At 40.8% G+C, this 18063-nt stretch overlaps 1 protein-coding gene across 4 annotated transcripts in view; it reads right to left on the bottom strand.

The window, feature by feature from the left end:
• The window catches only part of frmd4ba (FERM domain containing 4Ba), a 125870-nt gene that overhangs the window by 62207 nt on the left and 45600 nt on the right, over positions 1 to 18063 (bottom strand). For 2 of the 4 annotated variants that reach the window (XM_061874767.1, XM_061874768.1), the window contains exon 1: positions 7379 to 7543. The exons of the other annotated variants lie outside the window; for them this stretch is intronic. In XM_061874767.1, coding sequence (XP_061730751.1) covers positions 7379 to 7528 — 150 coding nt within the window. In that variant the 5' untranslated portion in view covers positions 7529 to 7543. Of the gene's footprint in view, positions 1 to 7378; positions 7544 to 18063 lie in introns of those variants that run through there. 4 annotated transcript variants of the gene reach the window in all.

Genomic DNA, 18063 nt, shown 5'->3' with positions numbered 1-18063 from the left:
GACTCACAGCGCTTTTAAATAGTGAAGTGAAGTGAATTATATTTATATAGCGCTTTTCTCAAGTGACTCAAAGCGCTTTACATAGTGACACCCAATATCTAAGTTGTGAATTATTGTGAATTATATTTTATATAGCGCATTTCTCAAGTGACTCAAAGCGCTTTACATAGTGACACCCAATATCTAAGTTGTGAATTATTGTGGATTATATTTTATATAGCGCATTTCTCAAGTGACTCAAAGCGCTTTACATAGTGACACCCAATATCTAAGTTGTGAATTATTGTGAATTCTATTTTATATAGCGCTTTTCTCTAGTGACTCAAAGCGCTTTACATAGTGACACCCAATATCTAAGTTGTGAATTCTATTTTATATAGCTCTTTTCTCAAGTGACTCAAAGCGCTTTACATAGTGACACCCAATATCTAAGTTGTGAATTCTATTTTATATAGCTCTTTTCTCTAGTGACTCAAAGCGCTTTACATAGTGACACCCAATATCTGAGTTGTGAATTATTGTGAATTCTATTTTATATAGCGCTTTTCTCTAGTGACTCAAAGCGCTTTACATAGTGACACCCAATATCTAAGTTGTGAATTATTGTGAATTATATTTTATATAGCGCTTTTCTTTAGTGACTCAAAGCGCTTTACATAGTGACACCCAATATCTAAGTTGTGAATTCTATTTTATATAGCTCTTTTCTCAAGTGACTCAAAGCGCTTTACATAGTGACACCCAATATCTGAGTTGTGAATTATTGTGAATTCTATTTTATATAGCGCTTTTCTCTAGTGACTCAAAGCGCTTTACATAGTGACACCCAATATCTAAGTTGTGAATTATTGTGAATTATATTTTATATAGCGCTTTTCTTTAGTGACTCAAAGCGCTTTACATAGTGACACCCAATATCTAAGTTGTGAATTCTATTTTATATAGCGCTTTTCTCTAGTGACTCAAAGCGCTTTACATAGTGACACCCAATATCTGAGTTGTGAATTATTGTGAATTCTATTTTATATAGCGCTTTTCTCTAGTGACTCAAAGCGCTTTACATAGTGACACCCAATATCTAAGTTGTGAATTATTGTGAATTCTATTTTATATAGCGCTTTTCTCTAGTGACTCAAAGCGCTTTACATAGTGACACCCAATATCTAAGTTGTGAATTATTGTGAATTATATTTTATATAGCGCATTTCTCAAGTGACTCAAAGCGCTTTACATGGTGACACCCAATATCTAAGTTGTGAATTCTATTTTATATAGCTCTTTTCTCTAGTGACTCAAAGCGCTTTACATAGTGAAACCCAATATCTGAGTTGTGAATTATTGTGAATTCTATTTTATATAGCGCTTTTCTCTAGTGACTCAAAGCGCTTTACATAGTGACACCCAATATCTAAGTTGTGAATTATTGTGAATTATATTTTATATAGCGCTTTTCTCTAGTGACTCAAAGCACTTTACATAGTGACACCCAATATCTGAGTTGTGAATTATTGTGAATTCTATTTTATATAGCGCTTTTCTCTAGTGACTCAAAGCGCTTTACATAGTGACACCCAATATCTAAGTTGTGAATTCTATTTTATATAGAGCTTTTCTCTAGTGACTCAAAGCGCTTTACATAGTGACACCCAATATCTGAGTTGTGAATTATTGTGAATTCTATTTTATATAGCGCTTTTCTCTAGTGACTCAAAGCGCTTTACATAGTGACACCCAACATCTAAGTTGTGAATTATTGTGAATTATATTTTATATAGCGCATTTCTCAAGTGACTCAAAGCGCTTTACATAGTGACACCCAATATCTAAGTTACATTTAAACCAGTGTGGGTGGCACTGGGAGCAGGTGGGTAAAGTGTCTTGCCCAAGGACACAACGGCAGTGACTAGGATGGGGGAAGCGGGAATCGAACCTGCAACCCTCAAGTTGCTGGCACGGCCACTCTACCAACCGAGCTATGCCGGTGAAACCCAATATCTGAGAATGTTTTATATTTTGAATGTTATTTTTAACACTGTGATTAGAAATTATTCATTACTTATCATGTTATCTGAGAGCCAGATGCAGTCATCAAAAGAGCCACATCTGGCTCTGGAGCCATAGGTTCCCTACCCCTGGGTTAGGGTCAGGGTTAGGGTTATAACAAGGACATGCCGAATAAGGCATTAAAAAGGAATTAAAAATGACTAGTTTAGACCCAATATGTTACTAATTTGCATGTTAATAAGCAACTAATTAATGGGGAATATGTTTCCCATACTTAAGTGTTACCATGTTTTTTTTACTGGTGCACAAAATGAACCGTGCATGAACCCTTGTTCAAACAACAAAACCAACATGGTGCATAACCTCACAAAAAAGGACACACCTGCTGTCGCCGTATTCATAATACGGCGATAGGGAGAAGTTTGTATTTACACGATGAGTCGGGTGTGTTTTGACCTCCGCCGAACCCTTAGGGTTTGATCGAACCCAGGTTAAGAACCACTGATTTAGAAGTACATAAAACATTGACGACTTTGGATGGATCTTAGCCGTGAGCTTGCCATGTTTTAAAGCACTGTGTTTAAAGCTTCACCTTTATCGTTATTTTTTTAAGCCTAATTGGGTCCATTCTCCCTCTATGCTGTGTCTGCTTGTAAGTTCTCCAAGCGTGTGCGTTGCCTAACATGCGCCTCTGAAACTTTCAAAGGCAGAAGAGTAGTTTTTTAGTTCAGTACTACCGCTTTACTTTATTTGTACCGGTATACCGTACAACCCCATTAGTGTGCCTTTCCAAATCATGTCCAACCAACTGAATTAACTCCAGTTAAGCTGTAGGAACATCTCAAGAATGATTAGTTGAAACACAATGTACCTTAGCTCTTTTTTGAGCTTCATGGCTCAATTTTTTTTTTCATTTGGGACGGCGTGGGTCCCTGGTTCAATCCCCACATAGTACCATGAGCAAGACACTTCAACCTTGCTCCTGATGGGTGCTGGTTAGCGCCTGGCATGGCAGCTCCCTCCATCAGTGTGTGAATGGGTAAATGTGGAAGTAGTGTCAAAGCGCTTTGAGTACCTTGAAGGTAGAAAAGCGCTATACAAGTACAACCCCTTTATTTATCATTTATCATTTAATTAATTAGCAAAAACTTCTAAAAAAAAAAAAAGAAGTATTTACATGATCTTTTTTGTGGGGCATTGTGTGTGCAATTGTGAGGACAAATATATATTTATTCTATTTTGGAATTCGGCTGTAACATAAGTGATGCACTGTGTATGCTGGACAAGGTATGCCTTTGTTGTGCTGGGAGAGAGGATGACTGCAGAACGAAGTCGCTGCAATGCCCCCCTCTTGTGGCGTTTTGAAAAATTACATCAAACAGTAGTCTGATATCGGGCACATATTTCCACAGCGTGTTTCAAAATAATTGCAACTGCATTCACCTGATTGCCTTTGCAACAAAAATGTTGTTGCACAGACATAGTTTAACCATACTAGATAATGTGTTTGTTCTAGGCTTCTTAGTGACATAATACACCATGTTAACTGAAAGCTTTGCATTATTACATTATGGCTGAGTAGTGAGTACATTATGGGGAGTGATCTGGTGCAGATCCATCCATCCATTTTCTACCGCTTATTCCCTTTTGGGGCCGCGGGGGGCGCTGGCGCCTATCTCAGCTACAATCGGGCGGAAGGCGGGGTACACCCTGGACAAGTCGCCATCTCATCGCAGGGCCAACACAGATAGACGGACAACATTCACACTCACATTCACACACTAGGGACCATTTAGTGTTGCCAATCAACCTATCCCCAGGTGCATGTCTTTGGAAGTGGGAGGAAGCCGGAGTAAACGGAGGGAACCCACGCATTCACGGGGAGAACATGCAAACTCCACACAGAAAGATCCCGAGCCTGGATTTGAACCCAGGACTGCAGGACCTTCGTATTGTGAGGCAGACGCACTAACCCCTCTGCCACCGTGAAGCCCATCTGGTGCAGATATACAATATAATTAACAACCTAATGTAAATAATCAAATGTACTTCTAATGTATATACTTGTTCTTCCGCTATCTGAACTCACTCTGTTGTTTGCTCGATGTACATATCCTACTAAGTAAAACCTACACTGTTTCAATGTCCATTTCTCTGTTGATGCAATTGTTGATGATATCAACCAAAGCTCCTCATCCCACCCCCCGGATTGTAAATAATGTAAATAATTCAATGTACATACTATGATGATTAACTTGTGTGATGACTGTATTATTCTGATAGTATATATTTGTACCATGAATTGATTAACGTGGACCCCGACTTAAACAAGTTGAAAACTTATTCGGGTGTTACCATTTATTGGTCGATTGTACGGAATATGTACTGAACTGTGCAATCTACTAATAAAAGTTTCAATCAATCAATATGATAAAATATGATATATCCATCCATCTCCTACCACTTGTCCCATTCGGGGTCGCGGGAGAGCCTATATCAGCTGAAAAAATAAAAATGATACAAAAGAAAATAATAGTGGAATTTAATAAAGATATAGGGAATAAGGAATAACAGGTGCGTTGTTCTGAATAACGGCTATCGTTGTATGCGAGCTGTTTAGCTCATTTTGCATGTTTAAACCTAATTAATCATGGACTTTTCTACTCTGTGCTTTCGAACAAGTGTGCTCAGTGGCCTCCCTGAGATCTGTAAGTCGTGAGTTCAAACTCAGGCTGAGTCATACCAAAGACTATAAAAATGGGACCTACCTCCCTGCTTGGCACTCAGCACCAAGGGTTGGAATTGGGGGTTAAATCACTAAAATGATTCCCGAGCGCGGTCACCGCTGCTGCTCACTGCTCCTCTCACCTCCCAGGGGGTGGGACAAGGGGACGGGTCAAATGCAGAGGCTAATTTCACCACACCTATTGTGTGTGTGACTATCAGTGGTACCTAAACTCTAACTGTTAAATCCATCAAATTACTCTATTTTCCGGGCTATAGAGTGCACCAGTATTTGAAATTGTATAAGAAATAAATATTTTCACGTATATTAGCCACACCAGATGATATATACCAGTGCAATAGATTTTGTAGATGTTTATTTAAATAGCTTAATTGTTTCAAAACGGTGTCTGTAACACGGAAGTAAAATGGCTCATCAAACAGAATAGAGTTAATTGTCATGTCATGTCACAGCGAGTTCTCCAATCAAGTAAACAGACTCAATAACTCCATGGTAACATTTTGGTGAATTTACGAAACTGAAACAATACAAAAAGAATGCCAAAAAGAACTCCTGCAGACATCATGCAAGTGACGGTTTAGTAAGTATGAATTGTCTTAGTTATATTGTTAAACTTTGTCTTAGTTATATTGTTAAACTTAAAGGGGAACATTATCACCAGACCTATGTAAGCGTCAATATATACCTTGATGGTGCAGAAAAAAGACCATCTATTTTTTTAACCGATTTCCGAACTCTAAATGGGTGAATTTTGGCGAATTAAACGCCTTTCTGTTTATCGGGCTGGAGGCGATGACGTCAGAATGTGACACCCACCATTTTCATTTTCAACACATTACAAACACCGGGTCTCAGCTCTGTTATTTTCCGTTTTTTTGACTATTTTTTGGAACCTTGGAGACATCATGCCTCGACGGTGTGTTGTCGGAGGGTGTAACAACACTAACAGGGAGGGATTCAAGTTGCACCACTGGCCCGAAGATGCGAAAGTGTCTGCCGCCAGACCCCCATTGAATGTGCCAGAGTGTCTCCACATTTGACCGGCGATGCTAAGGCAGACATGGCACAGAGATGTATGGATAACCTGCAAATGCATTTTTAACGATAGTCAACGAAATCACAAAGGTGAGTTTTGTTGATGTTGACTGCCAGCTAATCGATGCTAACATGCTACGCTAATCGATGCTAACATGCTATTTACCGGCGCTGCTAAAGCAGACATGGAACAGAGATGTATGGATAACCTGTAGATGCATTTGCAACAATATTACGTTTCCTTCCACCCACTTTTAATGCGAAAAAAACACTTACCAATCGACGGATTTAAGTTGCTCCAGTGTCACAAGATGCGAAAGTCCTGATCATTTGGTCCGCACATTTTACCGGCGATGCTAACGCAGCTATTCGGCCATGCTATGGCTATGAATAGCGTCAATAGCTATTCGCTCAATAGCTTCAGTTTCTTCTTCAATATTTTCATACTCCAACCATCTGTTTCAATACATGCGTAATCTGTTGAATCGCTTAAGTTGCTGAAATCCGAATTTGAATCCGAGCTAATGTCACTATATCTTGCTGTGGTATTCCCATTGTTTGTTTACATTGGCAGCACTGTGTGACGTCACAGGGAAATGGCCAGTGTCTTCGCAGAGAGTCGAAAATCAGGCACTTTAAAGCTTTATTTAGGGATATTACGAGACCGGTAAAATTTTGAAAAAAACTTCAAAAAATACAACAAGCCACTGGGAACTGGTTTTTACTGTTTTTAACCCTTTTGAAATTGTGATAATGTTCCCCTTTAAACGTTGCTTGAAGTGATGAATGAAGAATCATTTTTAGCGGAATTATTCCGGTTCAAAGTAAGCGAAAAAGAAAACACATTTTCAACCCGCAGCACCCGCAGTGAGTGCATACGTCCAAAAGATGGGACCATAGCAGAAACAAAACCACACATTTTCAGTGTCTCTGTCAGTGTTACATGAGAACTATTTGTTGAATGCAAACATAATGGCCGTTAACAAAGACAAATCCATAAGTTAGCTGCACCGTTTTATAAGCTGCAGGGTGCAAAGCGTGGGAAAAAAGTGAAGTGAATTGTATTTATGTAGCGCTTTTCTCTAGTGACTCAAAGCGCTTTACATAGTAAAAACCCAATATCTAAGTTACATTTAAACCAGGGTGGGTGTCACTGGGAGCAGGTGGGTAAAGCATCTTGTCCAAGGACACAACGGCAGTGACTAGGATGGCTGAAGCGGGGATCGTACCTGGAACCCTCAAGTTGCTGGCACGGGCGCTCTACCAACCGAGCTATACCGCCCCAGTAGTAGCGGCTAAAAGCCCGTAAATTAAGGTACAAGCAAAAAAAGCAAACTATGGTACGTTGTTCAGTTTTGCCCATGAGCTTGACTGCATGGTGTGTAAATCATTCAGGTGTACCAGAAACAATAAAGTTTCAACAGCAACTTGGAAAGTGGGTTCAAACGACGTGGTCTTGCTGTTCTGCGATGAGTGCCATATGTGCTTGGAAAATGTTAAAAACAAAGCTCTGTGACTCATCAAAGAGCAATCTGTAAAGTCCCATAAATAAACCTGCTAAATCAATATTGATTAGTCAAGGAGTGCCCATACCTGGTAGCAATTTTCAGTCCTAAACCACGCTACGAGGAGGCGTCGACATGGCAACAGCCACCTCCTCCAGGTCTGATGTGCCATGCTCCATATGAGCTGGCTGCCTGATGCCATCAAATCCTCCATTGCACGAATCAAGTGCACGGCCATAACTGTGTGCCCCTGACGGAGTTCACCTCAAATGGTGACTGACACCTCACGCAACCAGAAGAAAAGATGAGATGCAGTCCCGCTTGAGTAAGCGCCACTCAGAGAGCAGCGAAGTGGGAAAAAAAGCCACAAAGACACATTGTATACTGTGTTTGTCTTGTTGATGTGATGTCACCAACAGTCATTACTACGGACAGTGCGTATCAGTCAATACAGGCCCACAAAAAGCTCACTAACAAGGTCAGATGTTCTATTTACACCAGGGGTGTCCAAACGTTTTGACCGAGGGGCTTAAAAAATTGAAGTACAAATATACAGTCGTGGTCAAAAGTTGACATACACTTGTAAAGAACATAATGTCATGGCTGTGTTGATAATATTTTTTACAATTCTTATTTTTTTGTGATAGAGTGATTAGAGTTAAGTTAAAGTTAAAGTACCAATGACTGTCACACACACACTAGGTGTGGTAAATCTGCATTTGACCCATCCCCTTCATCACCCCAGGGAAGTGAGGGGAGCAGTGGGCAGCAGCGGTGCCGCACCCAGGAATCATTTATGGTGATTTAACCCCCAATTCCAACCCTTGATGCTGAGTGCCAAGCACAGAGGCAATGGGTCCCATCTGCTGGGTCAAAAGTATACATACAGAAATGTTAATGTTTCTGGTTGAATTTTTGACCACTCCTTTTGACAAAATTGGTGCAGTTCGGCTGAATTTGTTGGTTTTCTGAGATTGACTTGTTTCTTCAGCATTGTCCACACCTTTAAGTCAGCACTTTGGGAAGGCCATTGTAAAACATTAATTGTAGCCTGATTTAGCCATTCCTTTACCACTTCTGACGTATGTTTGGGGTCATTGTCCTATTGGAACACACAACTGCGTCCAAGACCCAACCTCGGGGCTGATGACTTTAGGTTGTCCTGAAGAATTTGGAGGTAATCCTCCTTTTTCATTGCCCCATTTACTCTCTGTAAAGCACCAGTTCCATTGGCAGCAAAACAGGCCCAGAGCATAATACTACCACCACCATGCTTGACGGTAGGAACATGTTCCTGGGATTAAACGCCTTACCTTTTCTCCTCCAAACATATTGCTGGGTATTGTAGCCAAACAGCTCAATTTTTGTTTCATCTGACCACAGAACTTTCCTCCAGAAAGTCTTATCTTTGTCTATGTGATTTTTCAGGACAACCTAAAATCATCAGCCCAAAGGTTGGGTTTTGGGCACAGTTGGGTGTTCCAACAGGACGATGACCCCAAACTGTTAGGCTTGTGTGGCATTGTAATGCCGGATTCGGTCCTCCGTGGATGCATCAGCAAGAACACAGCAAAAAGGCAAGAACTAAGGGATTTATTAAACGAAAGGAGCTATGAACAAAAACACTGGTACAAATAGAAAAGGCAAATAAAAGCGCTAGCATGGAAAGCTAGGTCAAACTAACCGAAAAACAAACATTTGGCACAAAGGCACACAAAAGGAAACACAAAACAACTAGCGTGAAAACTAGGAATAAAATAAAGCTTAGCGTGAAAGCTAGCGAAGTCGAGAGTGAGAGACAAGTCATAAACAGATGTATGTGAACAAACTAAGATCCGACAATGAGTGAACAGAAAAGGCTGGCTTATAAAAGGTGGTGATTAGTAAAGACAGGTGTGCTGGAAAAGAGAGTAGCAGCTGAAACTAATGAGTGACCATGGAAACGAACAAAACAGGAACTAAGCATGTCATACCGCAGAGTGATATAAAAATGGAACAAAAATAACAATATGGTGATGATCCGACCATCGGATCACAACACAAACACAAAAATGGTGAAGGAATTGCTAAATCAGGCTAGAACAAAAAAGTCCTGACTTAAACATGTGGAAAAGGCTGAAGAAACTGCGGGCTATAGAGCGTTTTCCGTTCGGGCTCCAGTACTCTGGAATGCCCTCCCGGTAACAGTTCGAGATGCTACCTCAGTAGAAGCATTTAAGTCTCACCTTAAAACTCATCTGTATACTCTAGCCTTTAAATAGACCTCCTTTTTAGACCAGTTGATCTGCCGCTTCTTTTCTTTCTCCTATGTCCCCCCCTCCCTTGTGGAGGGGGTCCGGTCCGATGACCATGGATGAAGTACTGGCTGTCCAGAGTCGAGACCCAGGATGGACTGCTCGTCGGGACCCAGGATGGACCGCTCGCCTGTATCGGTTGGGGACATCTCTACGCTGCTGATCCGCTTGAGATGGTTTCCTGTGGACGGGACTCTCGCTGCTGTCTTGGATCCGCTTGAACTGAACTCTCGCGGCTGTGTTGGAGCCACTATGGATTGAACTTTCACAGTATCATGTTAGACCCGCTCGACATCCATTGCTTTCGGTCCCCTAGAGAGGGGGGGTTGCCCACATCTGAGGTCCTCTCCAAGGTTTCTCATAGTCAGCATTGTCACTGGCGTCCCACTGGATGTGAATTCTCTCTGCCCACTGGGTGTGAGTTTTCCTTGCCCTTTTGTGGGTTCTTCCGAGGATGTTGTAGTCGTAATGATTTGTGCAGTCCTTTGAGACAGTTGTGATTTGGGGCTATATAAATAAACATTGATTGATTGATTGATTGAGAAACAAGTCCATGTCAGAAAACCAACAAATTTAGCTGAACTGCACCAATTTTGTCAGGAGGAGTGGTCAAAAATTCAACCAGAAGCTTGTGGATGGCGACCAAAACAGCCTTATCGCAGTGAAACTTGCCAAAAGATATGTAAGCAAATATGAACATTGCTGTATGTATACTTTTGATACAGCAGATTTGGTCACGTTTTCAGTAGACCCATAATAGATTCATAAAAGAACCAAACTTCATGTATGTTTTTTTGTGACCGACAAAAATGTGCTCCAATCACTCTATCACAAAAAAATACGAGCTGTAGAAATTATTGGAAGCTCAAGACAGCCATGACATTATGTTCTTTACAAGTCTATGTAAACATTTGACCACGACTGTATATTGCGATATATATTGCAGCCTCTTGTGACAACAATATATAACACAATATATTATTTGGTGTATAAATGATAAAAAAAAACCCATCTCAAAATGGATTGCAAAGGTTTCCTAATTTAGTTGCTGATGTATGCGCTAAGCTCAGTAACCAACGCGCGGAGGTGTCGGCCTCTATATGCCAAAAGACTGGACCAAACAGGAGTGAAGGTAGGAGCTTGCTTTTAATTATAAAATACAACAAAACACTAGACAAAGAGAAAAGAAAAGGTGTGCCACCGCAGGGAAAGCTAAATGCTAATCGTTAGCCAGGGTAGAGTTCAAAGTCCAGATAATAGCGCGAGCCGAGCACGCGAAGCTAAGCTAAAACTTAGCTAAGTACATACAAGGATGAAAGATAACTCACGTAACTGTCGCATTGAGCGAACGAACCAACCAGACTGAATGTACTAAGGTAACAGGTGGGCTTAAAGGGGAACATTATCACCATTTCAAAAGGGTTAAAAACAATAAAAACCAGTTCCCAGTGGCTTGTTGTATTTTTTGAATTTTTTTTCAAAATTTTAACGGTCTCGGAATATCCCTAAATAAAGCTATAAAGTGCCTTATTTTCCGCTCTCTGCGAAGACACTGGCCATTTCCCTGTGACGTCACACAGTGCTGCCAATGTAAACAAACAATGGGAATACCACAGCAAGATATAGCGACATTAGCTCGGATTCGAACTCGGATTTCAGCGACTTAAGCGATTCAACAGATTACGCATGTATTGAAACGGATGGTTGGAGTATGAAAATATTGAAGAAGAAACTGAAGCTATTGAGCGAATAGCTACTGACGCTATTCATAGCCATAGCATGGCCGAATAGCTGCGTTAGCATTGCCTGTAAAATGTGCGGACCAAACGATCAGGACTTTCGCATCTTGTGACACTGTAGCAACTTAAATCCGTCGATTGGTAAGTGTTTTTTTCGCATTAAATGTGGGTGGAAGGAAACGTAATATAATTGCAAATGCATCTGCAGGTTATCCATACATCTCTGTGCCATGTCTGCTTTAGCAGCGCCGGTAAATAGCATGTTAGCATCGATTAGCATAGCATGTTAGCATCGATTAGCTGGCAGTCAACATCAACAAAACTCACCTTTGTGATTTCGTTGACTATCGTTGCAAATGCATCTGCAGGTTATCCATACATCTCTGTTCCATGTCTGCTTTAGCACCGCCGGTAAATAGCATGTTAGCATCGATTAGCTGGCAGTCAACATCAACAAAACTCACCTTTGTGATTTCGTTGACTATCGTTGCAAATGCATTTGCAGGTTATCCATACATCTCTGTGCCATGTCTGCTTTAGCACCGCCGGTAAATAGCATGTTAGCATCGATTAGCATAGCATATTAGCATCGATTAGCTTGCAGTCAACATCAACAAAACTCACCTTTGTGATTTCGTTGACTATCGTTGCAAATGCATCTGCAGGTTATCCATACATCTCTGTGCCATGTCTGCTTTAGCACCGCCGGTAAATAGCATGTTAGCATCGATTAGCATAGCATATTAGCATCGATTAGCTGGCAGTCAACATCAACAAAACTCACCTTTGTGATTTCGTTGACTATCGTTGCAAATGCATCTGCAGGTTATCCATACATCTCTGTTCCATGTCTGCTTTAGCACCGCCGGTAAATAGCATGTTAGCATCGATTAGCTGGCAGTCAACATCAACAAAACTCACCTTTGTGATTTCGTTGACTATCGTTGCAAATGCATTTGCAGGTTATCCATACATCTCTGTGCCATGTCTGCTTTAGCACCGCCGGTAAATAGCATGTTAGCATCGATTAGCTGGCAGTCAACATCAACAAAACTCACCTTTGTGATTTCGTTGACTATCGTTGCAAATGCATCTGCAGGTTATCCATACATCTCTGTGCCATGTCTGCTTTAGCACCGCCGGTAAATAGCATGTTAGCATCGATTAGCATAGCATATTAGCATCGATTAGCTGGCAGTCAACATCAACAAAACTCACCTTTGTGATTTCGTTGACTATCGTTGCAAATGCATCTGCAGGTTATCCATACATCTCTGTGCCATGTCTGTCTTAGCATCGCCGGTAAAATGTGGAGACACTGGTACATTCAATGGGGGTCTGGCGGCAGACATTTTCGCATCTTCGGGCCAGTGGTGCAACTTGAATCCCTCCCTGTTAGTGTTGTTACACCCTCCGACAACACACCGACGAGGCATGATGTCTCCAAGGTTCCAAAAAATAGTCAAAAAAACGGAAAATAACAGAGCTGAGACCCGGTGTTTGTAATGTGTTGAAAATGAAAATGGTGGGTGTGTTACCTCGGTGACGTCACATTCTGACGTCATCGCCTCACGCGATAAACAGAAAGGCGTTTAATTCGCCAAAATTCACCCATTTAGTGTTCGGAAATCGGTAAAAAAAATAGATGGTCTTTTTTCTGCACCATCAAGGTATATATTGACGCTTACATAGGTCTGGTGATAATGTTCCCCTTTAAATACAGAGAACATAATTACAAACCGGTGTGTGAACGGAGCCGTGCAGGAGGAGATAATTAAGTAACCATGGTAACCAATATAAACTAGGAAGTGCTCAACTCAGGGGAACGGAAGAGTCCAAACATGATCAAAAACACCAAAAGGGATACACACATAAACTAGAGATGTGATCCGGGAACAACAATTTCCTGTTAAATTATTTTCTCAAAACTATTATTAATCAACGTGCTAATTTACTGTTAATATCTGGTTACACTCTGCTGTAACATGGCTATATCTACACTTCGGTCTAAATGTACTAAGCACTTATTATTCTGTTATTTGGATGCTTTACATTAGTTTTGGGCAATACTACACATTTGGGTATCCAATACCATGTTAAAGGGGCTGTATTGGGGATACCAATGCTGATACTGATACTTCATTAATCATTAAATAATTACATTTTTGAACATGATAATAATCAGACACAAATTATACGACACTAATACTATACTTGGTATCAGTAATGTCGATATTTGTATTTAACCGTCCACCTTTGTTTACATTCAAGAGCTTTAGCTTGCAATTAGCATATCCTGCTGCGGTGTGTAGTATACAATGTTTAGCTATTCCCGTCCTCCAGGGATAATGACATTTGGATGAAAGTAGTTTATTTGCAGTCATGAAGCGTGAAGTGAAGTGAATTATATTTATATAGCGCTTTTCTCTAGTGACTCAAAGCGCTTTACATAGTGAAACCCAATATCTATTTTTTTTACATTTAAACCAGTGTGGGTGGCACTGGGAGCAGGTGGGTAAAGTGTCTTGCCCAAGGACACAACGGCAGTGACTAGGATGGCAGAAGCGGGAATCGAACCTGCAACCCTCAAGTTGCTGGCACGGCCACTCTACCAACCGAGCTATACTGGGAGATTTGCCGCAATCAGAAATATTGTGTGTTCGCCTGTTAATGTCAAAATTGCAATCAACGTGCATTATAATGATAGCACTGAAAACGTTATCATCGGTCAAATTTATATAATTTATATCGTAAATCATATACATTTTTCCCGCCACTTCACCACACCCGCTTCAATACATTTATTGACTTTGACATTCAGAGCACTGTGTTGAGCGACTATGTTGAGCAACCTGTAAAAACTCGTAACAACAGCATGACTGCAAATTGTCAGTCGTTTCTATGAGATAGTTTTTGTGTATACCCATGCGCTTCGAGCATGTACATCTGTACCAGACAGCTGTAAGTGACAGCCGTAAACGGCAGTCATCTTAGTTGGACCGAACAACAATTTTCATTGAAAATTAATGTTTCATTCGTAGAAAAATAGAAAATTAAGTCTTTTAAACCCATAATGGAACAAATGACTGCTGGGGGTGTTGGTATTAGATTGTATTTTGAGCCAGTAATATCAAAAAAGCTTGAATTACTTATTTCAATCAATCAATCAATCAATGTTTACTTATATAGCCCTAAATCACTAGTGTCTCAAAGGGCTGCACAAACCATCACGACATCCTCGGTAGGCCCACATAAGGGCAAGGAAAACTCACACCCAGTGGGACATCGGTGACAATAATGACCCAGTGGGACGTCGGTGAGAATGATGACTATGAGAACCTTAGAGAGGAGGAAAGCAATGGATGTCGAGCGGGTCTAACATGATACTGTGAAAGTTCAATCCACAATGGATCCAACAGAGTCGCGAGAGTCCAGTCCAAAGCGGATCCAACACAGCAGCGAGAGTCCCGTTCACAGCGGAGCCAGCAGGAAACCATCCCAAGCGGAGGCGGATCAGCAGCGCAGAGATGTCCCCAGCCGATACACAGGCAAGCAGTACATGGCCACCGGATCGGACCGGACCCCCTCCACAAGGGAGAGTGGGACATAGAAGAAAAAGAAAAGAAACGGCAGATCAACTGGTCTAAAAAGGAAGTCTATTTAAAGGCTAGAGTATACAAATGAGTTTTAAGGTGAGACTTAAATGCTTCTACTGAGGTGGCATCTCGAACTGTTACCGGGAGGGCATTCCAGAGTACTGGAGCCCGAACGGAAAACGCTCTATAGCCCGCAGACTTTTTTTGGGCTTTGGGAATCACTAATAAGCCGGAGTCCTTTGAACGCAGATTTCTTGCCGGGACATATGGTACAATACAATCGGCAAGATAGGATAGAGCTAGACCGTGTAGTATTTTATACGTAAGTAGTAAAACCTTAAAGTCACATCTTAAGTGCACAGGAAGCCAGTGCTGGTGAGCCAGTACAGGCGTAATGTGATCAAACTTTCTTGTTCTTGTCAAAAGTCTAGCAGCCGCATTTTGTACCAACTGTAATCTTTTAATGCTAGACATGGGGAGACCCGAAAATAATACGTTACAGTAGTCGAGGCGAGACGTAACAAACGCATGGATAATGATCTCAGCGTCTTTAGTGGACAGAATGGAGCGAATTTTAGCGATATTACGGAGATGAAAGAAGGCCGTTTTAGTAACGCTTTTAATGTGTGCCTCAAAGGAGAGAGTTGGGTCGAAGATAATACCCAGATTCTTTACCGTGTCGGCTTGTTTAATTGTTTGGTTGTCAAATGTTAGAGTTGTATTATTAAATAGAGTTCGGTGTCTAGCAGGACCGATAATCAGCATTTACGTTTTTTTGGCGTTGAGTTGCAAAAGAGGTAAAATCACATCTATTTGCAATTTTCAAGTCTTCCCGCAATTTACTGCAACAAGCACCTACAAACCTCCAACATTTTGGTGAAAAAATCCTACGACACTGGGCTTTTAAGACTGCAACAATCTTTACAAAGTCCTGAAAAATCATATGAAGACTGCAGTGTAGACTGCAGGCGTATTAAAAATAATTGGCTCCGTTTCTGTCAATTAGGGTGGTGGAACTGACCTGCTGGCCGAAGGTGAAACGATGGCCATAAACATTTAGAAAGGCTTTGTTGTAAAATGTAGGAAGGGAAACATAGCTTGCCGGTCAATACTATATCTTCACGTGTAGCAGCTGTGATTAATAAACAAACTTCATGGAAACGCCACACCGCATGCTTAACTCAAAAAAATCAAGGCAGCAAACATGAAGGCAGTGTTGTTTGGAAAAATAATGCGATGGAACATCAATGGGCAGCTACATGGAAACAATATCCTGTTCTTTGTTTGTGTGACCACATTTCCAGAAACACTTTAGTGTTTGTAGAAGACGTGACAGTTATATTCAACGTGACCATAGTAAAGAATTGCACAGTGACCTCTACATTTCCTATTTTTGTGACGTTTTTTTTTTTATGCCTCATTAAATGAAGTGAGCAGATGAACAATTTTCTTTGCAGTCGATTTACCGGGTACATGTTTCCACGCCACATTATGCAAACAATAAATACAAATCAGTGCAAATTAGAATCAACCATGCAGGTAAACACCAAAGAATGTTCAGTTTCTATTGTAGCGTGTGTAAATCAGCTCGAAACATACCTTGCAAAAATAACAATCATAAATCAGATTCGAGGGTTTTAAATGTAAGATCCTCAATGTTGAAGGAATGATGAACATTTAAAATATAATACTTATATCAGGGGTGCCCACACTTTTTCTGCAGGCGAGCTACTTTTCAATTGACCAACTCGAGGGGATCTACCTCATTTATGTATATCATTTATATTTATTTATTTATGAAAGAGAAATTTTTGTAAACAAGTTAAATGTGTTTAATGATAATACAAGCATGTGTAACACATATAGATGTCTTTCTTTCACAAAGACAAGAATATAAGTTGGTGTATTACCTGATTCTGATGACTTGCATTGATTGGAATCAGACAGTAATGATGATAACACCCACATTTTCAAATGGAGGAGAAAAAAAGTTGTCCTTTCTGTACAATACCACATAAAAGTGGTTGGTTTTTGGCATCTAATTCATCCAGCTTCCATACACTTTACAAGAAAAACATTGGCGGCAAATTCCGTAGCTTGCTTGATTGACATTCACGGCACCCGAGGGTCTTGTGAGATGACGCTGGCTGCTGCCAGTTCATTATTATGAAAAAATGACAGAGAGGAAGGCGAGAAATACTTTTTATTTCAACAGACTTTCGCGCCGTCCCTTCCGTCAAAACTCTAAAGGCCGACTGCACATTTCCTATCTTCACAATAAAAGCCCTGCTTCATGCTGCCTGCGCTAACAAAATAAGAGTCTCAGAAAGCTGGCGTGCACATCACTTGTGCACGCCAGCTTTCTGAGGGATCGCTTGTGCACGCCAGTTTTCCGAGACTCTGTATTTAGTTAGCGCAGGCAGCATGAAGCAGGGCTTTTATTGTGAAGATAGGAAATGTGCAGTCGGCCTTTAGAGTTTTGACGGAAGGTACGGCGCGAGAGTCTGTTGAAATAAAAAGTGTTTCTCGCCTTCCTCTCGGTCATATTTGAATAATAATGATCTTGCAGCAGCCAGCGTCATCTCACAAGACCCTCCGGTACCGTGAATGTCATTTAAGTGACGTCTTGGTGAAGATTGATGATCACAAATTTTTAGGTCTATATTTTTTAAAAGCCTGGCTGGAGATCGACTGACACACCCCCCGCGGTCGACTGGTAGCTCGCGATCGACGTAATGGGCACCCCTGACTTATATGATTGATATAATGAATTTCTAGTGGCTATATTTATAACATGTGTTAAAAATACACCACGAGTCACACACATACCACAGTTTTGCGAACCAACATCTTGTCATTTCATGCTGTCTGCTGACTGAGCTTGTTTAAAATGTTGTCTGGTGACGTTCCCAAAAATTGTAGTCAGTCCAATCATTGTGTTCTGTGTTCATCTATATTGCCATACTACAGGAGTCGGGAACCTTTTTGGCTGAGAGAGGCAAGAAGTCAAATATTTTAAAATGTATTTCCGTAAGAGCCGTAAAATATTTTTTTAACCCTGAACACAACTAAACGCGTGCATTTTTAAGTAAGACTAACATTTCCGGAGTATAATAGGTCTCTTATTCTTTGTAATAACATTGT

The sequence above is a fragment of the Nerophis ophidion genome, linkage group LG16 (assembly GCF_033978795.1).
Source record: "Nerophis ophidion isolate RoL-2023_Sa linkage group LG16, RoL_Noph_v1.0, whole genome shotgun sequence".
Lineage (NCBI taxonomy): Eukaryota > Metazoa > Chordata > Actinopteri > Syngnathiformes > Syngnathidae > Nerophis > Nerophis ophidion.
This window is presented reverse-complemented; position numbering and strand designations above follow the sequence as displayed.